We start from the raw sequence: 12459 nt of genomic DNA, 5'->3' as shown, positions 1-12459 counted from the left end.
GCGTGCAGATGAAGACCCAATTTATATTCTTATGACTCCCACCTTCTCTTAACTGTGATCAATAAAGGAGTGATAATGCTACTTGCAACGTTTTTGCAGGACTGGTTTCTATCTTGGATTCTCTCTCCTCTCTTTCTCTCTCCCCCTCCCCCTCCTCTTGGATTGAATTGTCTCCTCTCCCTCTCTCCTCCCCTCTGTCTCTCTCAAACTTCCATATTTTTAGTAGTCCCATCTAAAGAAGGACACCAGTCAGTACCCAATAATAAATGTACGCGGTTTTTTCCCCCTTTTTTTGGGTCACACCCAGTGATGCACAGAGGCTGCTCCTGGCTCATGCACTCAGGAATTACTCCTGACGGTGCTTGGGAGTCCATATGGGACGCTGGGAATTGAACTCAGGTTGGCCGTGTGCAAGGCAAACGATCTACCCACTGTGCTATCGCTCCAGGTCCAGCTCCAAATGTACGTGCTTTAAGCTAGTTTTCTGACTGACTTGTTAGGCAGCAAGCAGCTAACTAATGACTCCGGTTGTTTTATTTTGGGGGGGCACATCGGCAATGTTCAGAGGTTACTCCTGGCTCTGCACTCAGGAATTATTCCCAGCAGTGCTCGGGGGACAAAGTGGGGTGTCAGGGATTGAACCTAGGTTGGCCATATACAAGGCAAAAACCCTACCCACTGTACTGTCTCTCAGTCCCTTCCTGACTTATTTTTAATGATCTCTTTTACTTACAGGTATTTCATATTTTCTGCCTCATTAGTAATCCAGTAACAAAAAAAAAATCTACCTCTAAGCAAGCAAAGCACCCTCCAATTGCACATAATGTTACAATCTGCCCTTCATTCCAGTGCTGCTTGGGGCGTGGTATCACCTATTGTAGAAAATACTGAGCTAGACTTAACAAGAAAAGAGAAGACACAGTAAATAAAATGATGGGTAAGAGAGGAGACATTATGCCTGGTGCGACAGAAATGCAGAGTATATGAGGCTACTGTGAGCAACTGTATGCCAGTAAACTGGGCATTGCCAGAAAGAAACGAAATCCCAGAGACATGAAACTTACCAAATCTTAATAATGAAAAAAATAGAAGATAGTATCATTTGTCAAGACCTGCACCCCTCCAATCTTACCCCCTACCCTGCAATACTCAGGTTTTACTGGTGAATGTTTCTAGAAAGCATCAACATCATGACGTCTAAGACTTTTCCAAAAGATTGATTTTCTTTTTCTTTTTGGGTCACACCTGGCAATGCACAGGGGTTACTCCTGGCTCTGCACTCAGGAGTTACTCCTGGCGGTGCTCAGGGGACCATATGGGATGCTGGGAATCGAACCCGGGTCGGCCGTGTGCAAGGCAAACGCCCTACCCGCTGTGCTATCTCTCCAGCCCCCCAAAAGATTGTTTATGAGGAAATTCTCCCAAATTCATTTTGTGAGGGCAGTTACCCTGATATCAAAGTCAGACAAGGATACCACAATAAAACTACAGGTCAATGTCCCTTGTAAATATACATGCGAATTTTTTCAACAAAAGACTAGCAAGCAAAATTCAACAACACATTAAAAAGATCATAAACTACAACCAAATGAGCTTTATTCCTTGGATGCAAAGGAGGGTTAGCTGCTAGGTTCTTTGCTATCTCCACTGCTCAGGGCTTGCTTTTGCCTAATTTTCATTTCTGCAGTTTATCATTGGCTTTTAAAAAAATCTGCCTAATTTATTTCAATAGCACCTTGTTCACAGACTTTGCTTTTGTTCCAATTCACCTAAATGTTTTAAGTGTCCTGTATTTATTACATATTATAAAGATAAAAGATAACTTGGTCTTTTAAAACACATGATTAGTTCCCCCCAAAGAAGCCAGTTTTTAAAGGAAAAAGAAACCATTTCCTTTTATCTTCCTCCTAAGAATATTTCCTAGAAAAATATAAAGGATCTGAGATGCCATTGAAACCTTTTGGAATATAAATGAGTTTCTTAGGAAGTCTGGGCATCATCCCTTTTGAAATGTAAACATATCACCTTGGGGTCTTAATGTAAATTAGGCATTACCTTTTCAAGAACAAAATAATTCCATCCTCCTTCTGAAAGAACTCCTTAAACAAAAAGCTAGCCCAATCACTAAGGATTTAGGTTGAAAGAAAGGTTAAAAAAAATGCTCTGACTACAAACTGTGAAGTCAAATCCTCCAGAGAGCAGTTTACCAGTAGCCCAGCCCATCTAACAAGTGATAATGGTTCTAACGGGGGAGGGGGGGGAGGGGAGGGGGGGGCGGGAGGAATGAGGAGCTGCCAGTCCTAGAGTCTCATTTTATAAGCTATCTAAACGTAGCACGGAAGAGAAGGATTCTAAGTAGTACATGTACAAACTGTGAGTTTTTTTTTTTTTTTTTTGCTTTTTGGGTCACACCCGGGGATGCACAGGGGTTCCTCCTGGCTCATATACTCAGGAATTACTCCTGACGGAGCTCAGGGGACCATATGGGATTCTGGGAATCGAACCCGGGTCGGCCGTGCGCAAGGCAAATGCCCTACCCGCTGTTCTATTGCTCCAGCCCTCTCTGTGAGGTTTTGTCCTGACTTGCTAGTGAGCGAGCTCTGGAGACTCCCTTTTTCTCTCCACCTAAGTATTCCCAGTGGCTTCTCACTCTTCTCCACACCTTGGCCTTTGCCCAGTCTTCCAACCCCTCTGGTCTCAGGCATTGTATCTTTATCACCAAACCAAGTCCGGTCTGCCCAGGACAGAGCAGGCTTTATGGAAGATTCCAGAAGGCTATCAGGCAGACAACCCCACCCCCACCCCCTACACACCAGGTATTGTTTCAAGGGAGTTATCTTAAGAATTTTACTAGGGGTAAACTATCAGCCCTGGGGGACTCTTGAAACCAAGGACACCAAGGGCTGCCTGAAGACTGGACCCCTTCTCTCCCCCTGGCCTCTCACTGGCTCTGTAGAGGCAAGTGCCCACGTTTAGATTGGGAAGTAACTTCCTATGATTAGGACAATGACAACATTGTGCTTCCGCAATAATGCACATGCTTACTTTCTTTCCCATTAGTGGTAAGAAGAGTTCCCTCTTTGAGTAATATTTCCCTGCCAAGAATTTCTCATCATTTCAATACCTTGGCCCTTTGGGGGTACCTTTGCTCTTTGCTCTATTTTCATTTTTTTTTAGTTTGGGGGCCACACCCAGCTGTGCCTAATTAGGTCTTACCCTGGCTTAGAATCACTGGGATGACATGGGGTGTGGGAGATCCAACCCGGGATGGCTGAGTGCAAAGCAAGTGTCCTACCCACTGTACTATCGCTCTGGCCCCATCTTTTGCTTATTTTTAGTTATTATTTCAAGCTTGACATTTATTTTTCCTCTTCTTTGGGGCTTTGGGGCAGGGTGTGCAAGCGGGTGCTCCTGCCAGCATGTGCTGCAGCTCTCGGAGTCATCTCTCCAGTGCAAGCTGCCATTTATTCCGAGTATGGGAATCTTGAAAGGCTGAGGCTCAGCTGTCCCCTCCGCACACTGCGATCAGGCAAGTCAGAGCAGCACCGCCATAGGATCCCTCTGAACGTGCTTGCTGTTGCCAGACACCAGTATGTTGTGCTGGCGAGAGCTCAGGACTGGAGAGTGAGTTTATTAGAAGCTCAGCGCTGAGGACCCCAAGTCAGAAGAGAAAGAGACTTGGAGCCCCATTTGCTGAGTGGGTACAATCTCACCCCAAGGTGATGTGTTTACATTTCAAAAGGGATGATGCCCAGACTTCCTAAGAAACTCATTTCCAAAAGTGGGCTACAATCTCTGTACATTCTTATCAGTGAAACAGGGGATACGGAGGTAATAAACAAAGAAAAACACTCAATGCATGTTCCCACATGGTATGGCCTTTAGGTACTCAAAAGAAAAACAGTGTCAATATATTTTACCCATTTGGCGTGGCATTCGTGCGCCGCCTCCCATGCATTTGGTCTGGTGGGCTGGCGGGCCCTTAATGCGGTTGATTGGGGTCATAAAAGGGAATGTCTCTTCTTCCCTTCTCTTGTTTTACTTAGGGGGTCAGTTTCAGTTTCCCAGTCCCCATTATTTTAATTCTCATTACAGTTTCATAATTCTCATTACATACAGCTTCTTTTCATTTCACAGGACACACAACCCATCCAACTACTCTGTTCATTTTTCAGTTAGCTATTTCTCTGACCACAGCCAGAACAGAACCAAACTGCCAGCAGAGTGAAGGAAGATGATAAATTCTGTGGCTATAAATTCTTGGGGAATATTTTCTTTTCCTGCCCAGTGCTTAAGGCCAAGCCAAACGAGACAGACTAGTTCTTCCCTTGCCTGAGAGCAGATATTATCCCTTAGAGTTAATTGTTCCAACAATGGAGGCGTTACTGCCCGCCCCTCGAGCAAACCAATGAAAAACCAATGAAAAACGGGAGGACAGTGCTACAGTGCTAATCTAGGGGGTTTCTCCCCAGAACCCCTGCTGCCATTTTGCATAAGTTTTACTTCCTGTTGAGCTGCTTCCGAAGTACTTGACTTTTTGTAAAATTTCTATTTCTTTTTGGGTCACACTCGGCAATACACAGGGGTTACTCTTGGCAGTGCTCGGGGCACCATCCGGAATGCTGGGGATTGAACCCGGGTCAGCCGCATGCAAGGCAAATGCCCTACTCGCTGTGCTATGGCTCCAGCCCCAGTACTTGACTTTTACTACAACAAGTCACTAAAGTGGCCTTCAAGTCAGTTTATGCTTATCACATTAGTTTTCATCTAGCATTTCCCAAGTAGTCCCTGTGTTCCCCGAATTTCTTGCAACCTCAGTTACACATTCTGATTTGGTGGGGGAGCATTTAACTGTATTTAGTACAGGGTTTTTATTTTCCTTAGGGAGGAGGGTTTTGGGTTCATACCCACTTGTGCTTAGGGGGATTACATGTGGTGCCAGGTATTAAATCAGGGTTGGGGCTTCCAGAGTAACCGGTGCCTTACCTTCTGTTATCTTTCCAGCCATAAAGACAGTTTTTGGGTGGGTGTGTATGTCTTGGCAGGAGAGTTTGAGGCCACACCCAGCACTGCTCATGATTTATTCCTACCTCTGAGCTAAGGGGTTACTCTTGGTAGGAGCTGGGAAACAAACCTTAGGTTGGCTGTATGCATGGCACCTTATCCACTGTACTATCTCTCTGGCTCAAAGAGAGGGTCTTTTAAATGTTGTCTAGTGGCTAGGGAGATAGTTCAAACGACTGGAGCCAAGCATGTTTCAGAGGTCTGCGTTTGATTCCCAGTACCACATGGGCTCTGAGCACTAGGGTAGGAGTCACACCTACCCCTCCCAGGCGAGCACCACATGGTGTGACCCAAAGAACAAACAAAATGTCACCCATTATACTGTCCGAAGAAATCTAAGCAAATTTGATTGATCACAGTTATTCTCACTATAGGGTATTTTCCATTCTATGGGATAAGATAAAAACAGAGGAAACAGATATTACCAGATACAAATATGAAACAGAGCCTGAATACTGTTGTTCTCATCTAACAAAGATTTTAGTATAACAATAACCTAAAATAAGACCACATTAATATCTGGAGGAATGTGAATACTAATATCAGGAATTAGCTACCATAGCGCAGGATGAATTTACATGGTGTGCTGAGCTTGGTCTTTGATTATTATTATTATCTTTGATTATTATTATTACTTTGGGTTTGGGGGCCAAAGCCCATGGTACTGGAGGGAGCGCATGGGGGGTCGGCTATCCACTGTCTTATCTCTCCCACTCTAAGCCTGATGTTTGCAACATTAGATTAGTGCCGGTTTGCTGAGCCTTAACCTTGCTGAGTGTCCCATCAAGGTACAGCCTGGTCCCCCGGAGTGCTGCGGGGGGGGGGGGGGGGACGTGGGGGGGAGCGGGCAGACCTAGACGAGGTTGCCCTGGGGTATGGACCAAACCAAACGATGCCAAGCACTGCTGTTTAGTTCGCGCAAAGAGCCGACTTAAGGCTCTTTCTATCCACCTGACTGCTCACCAGTTGGCTCCCTCCAACCACAGGTGAGATGGCTGTTCCCCACCCCCCCACCCCCCACCCGCCCCAGTCCACTCAGGAGGCAGGAATGGGTAAGAGCTGATGGACTGAGCAAAATCAGAGACCGGGTGTTTGGAAGCAGCTTGGACAGAGCAGCCAGGGCGGATGCTGCATAGGGTGCCCTAGTGTGACTACTCCAAGGGCCCTCGACAGCCCTGGGTACACAACACACATCCAAAACACAACCGAGAGATAAGAACAGAAAGAAAAACTGGGGAGCCGGGGGGGATGGAGAGTAGAAAAGAAACTTCCCCAGAATCAGGACAGGCAGGGAAAGCTGCTAGCAGCTGTAAAGTCTAATGGCCAAACCTGTCATTTCTCCAATGACGCCCCCCACCCCCGCACCTACACTGGGCGGTGGGGGGTGGGAATGATCCTCGCCAGGCCGCGTGAGGAACACCTCCCATCCCCTCCGTGCCCTTCCCTTCCGTACGCCCACCGCGAGGGGCAGACCCGGACTGTCACTCGAGGCCCCCCTGCCGCGGTAGCATCTCCGGTTTGTTGGGCACGTGGTCCCCGAGGTGGGGTAGCTGGAAGATGCCTTCAACTTAGCAGGGGGCGGGGGGGTGGGTAGGGGTCCCCAAGCAGAGCAAGGTCAGGAGCTGGGGTGCAACAAGAAGATGCCTTGGCAGGGGGCAGGAGGTGGCACAAGCAGAGCAAGGTCAGGAGCTGGGGTGCAACTCTCAGCACGCCGCGATCGGGGCTCGCTCGCTCTCTCCAGAGCTCAGCTGGCGCGGGCCGTGCAAGTTCGATCCAGTCCGGGTAAAGGTCGCCAGCTGCAGGAATGGTAGCTAGGAGACCGCGAGGTACGTCAAAGCACGGGAGGCTCCCTCCTCTGCGCGGGCCAAAGGCTGCCCGAGGAACGAGTACGTCAGCGAGCACCAAGAGCGTTACCTTGGCGCGATAACGCCCTCGCCCCACCCTCCCGGAGCCTCGCGCATGCACCCAATAGACCGGAGGGGCTGATGTCAGCGCCTCCCGCTCCTAAGTCCCCCAAGGCCTGTCGTAACTGCGGGGCAAGAGCGGCTGGGCCCGGAAGGGCACCGGCGCCGCGCAGCCTACCCTGCTAGCCGGCGTGCGCGCGCAGGCGCCGTGGCTGCGACCTTGGAGCCAATGAGAGGCGTCTACGTCACCACGCAGGCCGCCGTCGCGGCTCTAGAGCCAATGAGAGGCGTCTACGTCACCACGCAGCCGCCCGTCCGGGCCGCACGTCGGGCCGCGCCGGGGTGGGGCGAGTGCGGTTGCGCCGACACCGGTACATAGGCGCGGGCCGGCGTGTCCTTGGACTTAAAGAGCGGGACGTCGGACTCGCGGAGCGGACTCTCTGTGTCACGTGAGACGAAAGCGAGGTGGGCGCGGGACACGGGGCTGCAGCGGGGTGGGAGGCCGAGGTGGGGGGTGGGGTGCGGGCTGCAGGGGCCGCTTGGACCGCTTGGGCGGGGGCGAGCCTGGCCCGGCGCCCTGCAGCGCCTCGAGGTGTAGCCCGCCCGGGACTGGCGGGATTGGTCGCGCTCTGGGCCCCGCCAGGACCCCCAGCGGCCGCTGATGCTGCAGCTGCTTGAGGGGCTGCGGAGAGACGGAGGCGGAAGCCGGGAGGCGCCGGCCCCCCGCCAACGGGCCCCGCGTGGCGTGCGTCTCCGAGGGCGATCTCGGCGCCTCCGCCGCGGGCTCCGGTCCAGGCGCGGCTCCCCATCCTCCTGCCGCATCGCGGGAACTCTGCGCGGCCTGCGTGCTCCGGGAATCCCCGGGGCCCATCATCACGAGGTCACCACACCAAGGCTTGGAATACCCTGAGCAGGCTCAGCCCGCCGCCGCCTTTTGGGGTTGTTGCTTTTCCATATCCGAGAACTGCCTTCCAGTTGCAGTGCGAGTGGATAATTACTCTTAAAGGATGGCATTTTGATGGTTGTATGGGGGGGGGGGAGGGAAACGACACATTTTGTGGTATTCAGGGGTTGCTCCTAGCTCTATGCTCAGGGGTTGGGCCGGCAAGGGGGGTAGTGCCTTAGGGTCGCGCTTAGAGTCAGCGCCTAATCCATGCCCTACCATCTCCTCAAAGAGCTGGGATTTTTGGTGGTTTGTGCTTAGGGTAGTCGCCGGTCAATATCCCTCTGGTTGTGACTTTGTGTGACCTTGACCTTATCCTTGAAAAGGCTTTTGAACTAAGTTTCCCCCGTGGACTTGAACGTCCTGGTGGCTGCAGGTGTTTTTTTTTTTTTTTTTTTTTTATAAAGGAAGCCCTTCCCGCGTTGTGCTTTCACTACTAACAACTCACTCTACTGCAACACTTAAGCCCAATGACTTTGTTATGTGGGGGGCTGGAGTGGTCATTGGTTTCTGTCTGATTTTTTACTTAGAACAAGAAAGAAATTAATTGAGTTATATTTTTAGATTCAAAGATGGGTGATATTGAGAAGGGCAAGAAGATTTTTGTCCAGAAGTGCGCTCAGTGCCATACCGTGGAGAAGGGAGGCAAGCACAAGACCGGGCCCAATCTCCATGGTCTGTTTGGGCGGAAGACGGGGCAGGCCGCTGGATTCTCTTACACCGATGCCAACAAGAACAAAGGTAAGGGGGCAAGGGCTGGACAGTTAAATAACTGTAGCCAATGCACCGGTTGGGTGAATGTCACCTATAATAGACTCTCCATCTGGAGTATGAAATACTCACTACATCTCTGCTTGCTCAGGCATCACCTGGAATGAGGACACGCTGATGGAGTATTTGGAGAACCCCAAGAAGTACATCCCTGGAACAAAAATGATCTTCGCTGGCATTAAGAAGAAGACCGAGCGGGCAGAGTTGATAGCTTACCTCAAAAAAGCTACTAATGAGTAATAGTTGGCACCGCCTTATTTATTACAAAACAAATGTCTCATGACTTTTTTATGTGTACCATATTTAAATCCATCTCGTTCACCAGAATTCAGATCATGAGTGACCGATAACGTATTTTTGTTGGGCAGCCCTGATTTAAATAAGATTGGCTTGTGTTTTAAATGAGTATGATCAGTTTTTTTGAATTAATGATAATTCCAGGTCAGCAAGTGCAATCACTGTCCCTTTCCAAAGATATGATTGAACTTAATTCGTCACATTCACCTTTCCAAGGGATGGAGATGGCCATCTCAAACCTGTGGGAGAATAGTTTTCTATTCAGATTTATAGAACCGGCTATATTAATATATCTAAAGATTGAGGATATCACTGTCTCCTTAGGTTGTTTCTTAGCCTGATGAGATTAGTTGGCAGTGACCTTATATCTTTTTCTTAATTGTGGTAATTAAAAATTCCCTATATCTAAAAATGTTGCCTTTCACTTACTGAAAAGTATTTTAATGTGATGTATGTATAACATTGAATAAAAAATACCACTTCTCACAACTTTTAGATGATCTTAAAGTCAGATGCTTTTAAATTTTAGCCTGGTGAGTTAAGAGTGGCAAGTTTTGCTGCTTCTTTACTAAAGTCAGACTATGATGTAGTTCAGGATTGTCTTAAGCAGCTATTCAGAAATGCACACTTAGAAAACTAACCCTGTGTATGTAATTGATAACGGTGCTTTTGCCAACTCATTAGTAGAGGAGATATCATTAGCACAAGTTTGTAAATTATGTGATCATAAGAATTAAGATGATTAAAACAAAGTCACAGATGATGGTTTTTTCTAATGTGCTTGATTTGACTGCTACCAAAATTGGAAAGTTGGAAAGGTTCAAGTGATAGCTTCTGATGGTGTTTCTTGGTCTTTTTTTTTTTTTTTCCTTTTTTGGGACACAGCGATGGTCAGGGGTAATACATACTCCTATCTCAGGAATTACTCCTGGTGGACCCAGGGAACCAAATGGAATGCCAGGGATTGAACCCTGGTCAGCTGAATGCAAGGCAAATGCCCTACCCACTGTACTATGGCTCCAGCCACTGTTCCTTGGTCTTGACTAATGGGAACTCATTGTGTTCATTATGTAGTTGAATTAATCTTTGGCCTTTGCATGTTTAGAAAGCTTTTACTGTTGGGGTTTGGGGTTGGACTGTTGCCAGGTTGCCACAGTTTAGAAGCGCAGGCACTAAGACAAACTGGCAACCCTTCCTGATGGTCAGGATGAGCATTGCAGCATGTTTTAGATGTTCATAGAAAAATCTATTTGGGCCAGAGGCAGAGCAGGGGTTAAGGCACACGCCTGGTATGTAGCCCGCCCTGGTTCAGTCACCTTGTGGTCCTAGTTGACAAAGTCTATCTTAGCACATGAATGGCAGCAAGAAGCTGGTGGAGACATGAGCTTGAATTAAACTGAAAAGAACGAGAAATCCTCAAATCTATGTGAGTGTACATAGGCTGGAAAGAGTCCTCATTATTGGTTTCATAGGATGACTAGGGATCCAGAGATAGTACAGCAGGTAGGGTGTTTGCCTTGCACATGGCCAGCCCTGGCTTGATCTGGCACCTCATGGCTGGAGAAAGTGCAGGGATTAAGACACATGTTTTCCAGCAGGACTTGGTAACTGCCTAATTCGTGGTGTACAGAGTTAGTGTGGCAATTATCTGGGAAGATTTGAAGCCAAGCAAGCAGTTGGTTTATTTCAGTACCTGCTTTATCACCAAAGGTTCATGTTGGCAGATAGTGATTCTGTGTTATGCGCCAGACCAGTTCTAGATTTACTCAGGTGGTGTACAGAGGGACCCTGTTGAAAGGCACTCCCATCCTTGTGAGGAAGTGAGGACAGAAGGGCACCAGCACCGGTCCCCTCGGCTCTCATTCCGAGTGCCTGTGCGCCAAAAGGCAGACGGGTGTGATGGCATGTTTCTCTTGAGCACTGCATACAGAGTACTTTTGTCCTGAGCAGCACTGTTCTGGAGAGCCTCTGGAATTGATGGGTAGGTCCAGGCTTGCGAATTTGTTAATCCCTGCCCATTCATTTCTGGTTAATGGGTAACTAGTGCCACTGAGAGTGCTGAGTCTATTTTCTAATCTGCTATGCCAACTCTATCTGCTACCTAATGCATCTGTTAACTGCTGAATTATTATAGGTAAGTGTCATTCTGGTAGTTGAGCATCCTGTCCCTGCAGTTTTCTCTGAGTTTTTAATTTTATATTTGGTTCCTTGAACTACACCCAGCAGTGCCCAGGGACTTGCTTTCCTTGACTGCTCAGGAATCAGATCAGGGTCAGCAGCAAGCAGGCAAAGGCAAATTTTCTGTACCGTCTTTCTGGCCCCTCTTGATTTTCTTTGTAGACAGTGTACACTTTCATGTAACCCCTGAAGATTGTAAGTCCAAAAAAAATGTGTTGGAATTTACATGCTGTTTAGGGAAGAGACCCTCTCAGGGCCGACTCCGACTATTTACATACCCTCAGCACTTTCAGTTGGGCTCAGAAAAGAAGTACTTAAAAATGATGAGTATTCACTTTAGTGATGGACTCTCAGCTTCCCTTTATCTGATCAAGAAAAGAAAGTAAAACCTTGCTGATGAAGGAATGACCTTTGTCTCACCTGGGCAAATTGTTGCATGCAGCTTGACCCACGGTGGCCAGAGTTTCTCTTTCAGAGCAGGTCTAAGCAGCCTTAGCCATGCTTTGTACCCTGCACTGACCATTGCCCAGATCTTCAGATAGCTAGAACAGAACTCCAGGTTTCTGTTTGCTTAGTAACACTTGAGAGTCCCATTTATTTTGTTTCAATCATGATTCTCAGAGTGCTAACCAGACTTTATTTCTCAAAGGGTGAATGTACTGGGCCCCCTGTTTATCACCTACGATATATTCCACATAGAAATACAGAGGGTGGGGCTGGAGTAAAAAGCACAGTGGGTAGGGTGTTGCATGCGACCAACCCGGGTTTGATTTCCAGCATCCCATATAGTCCCCTGAGCACCGCCAGGAGTAATTCTTGAGTGCATGAGCCAGGAGTAACCCTGTGCATCGCCAGGCGTGACCCAAAAAGCAAGAAATTGATTTGCTCGAGTAAGATTCTAATTGGGGCCCACGAGGTTCAGGGGTTATAGTGCTTGCCTTGTATTTTGCTAGGTTCAATCCCCAGCATCACCTATGGTCCACTCACCCCAGTAGCACAAGCCAGGTGTGACCCAGAGAAGAAAGGGATAACTACGTATATCTATCTGCCCACCACAGAATCTGAGCAAGGCTCAACAGTGGGGTAGACATTTGGTAGCTTATCCCAAGGAGGAGGCAAGAGAGGAGCCCTTTCTGGGCTTCTGTTTCCTTCCCCGCTATAAAGAGTCCTGCGTGGGAGCTTGTTTGGGGAGCTGAGCCACAGTCCCATGCTCCCACTGCACCCTGCTCTCCTCAGGGTTTACGCTAGGCTCTCGCCTCAGGGGCCATTGAAGATGGAACCCTGTTTGGTTGTACACCTGTG

General features: G+C 48.3%; 1 protein-coding gene across 1 annotated transcript; it reads left to right on the top strand.

Moving 5' to 3' along the window:
• Positions 1 to 7289: 7289 nt before the first annotated feature.
• LOC130027497 (cytochrome c, somatic) lies at positions 7290 to 9742 on the top strand. The gene is made up of 3 exons (XM_056118312.1): positions 7290 to 7433; positions 8476 to 8652; positions 8774 to 9742. Exons 2-3 carry the CDS (start codon positions 8484 to 8486, stop codon positions 8920 to 8922), a joined length of 318 nt encoding a protein of 105 aa, XP_055974287.1. The 5' UTR covers positions 7290 to 7433; positions 8476 to 8483; the 3' UTR covers positions 8923 to 9742.
• Positions 9743 to 12459: the final 2717 nt, after the last annotated feature.

This window comes from Sorex fumeus, unplaced genomic scaffold, assembly GCF_029834395.1.
Source record: "Sorex fumeus unplaced genomic scaffold, SorFum_2.1 ptg000037l, whole genome shotgun sequence".
NCBI classification, from domain to species: Eukaryota; Metazoa; Chordata; class Mammalia; order Eulipotyphla; family Soricidae; genus Sorex; species Sorex fumeus.
This window is presented reverse-complemented; position numbering and strand designations above follow the sequence as displayed.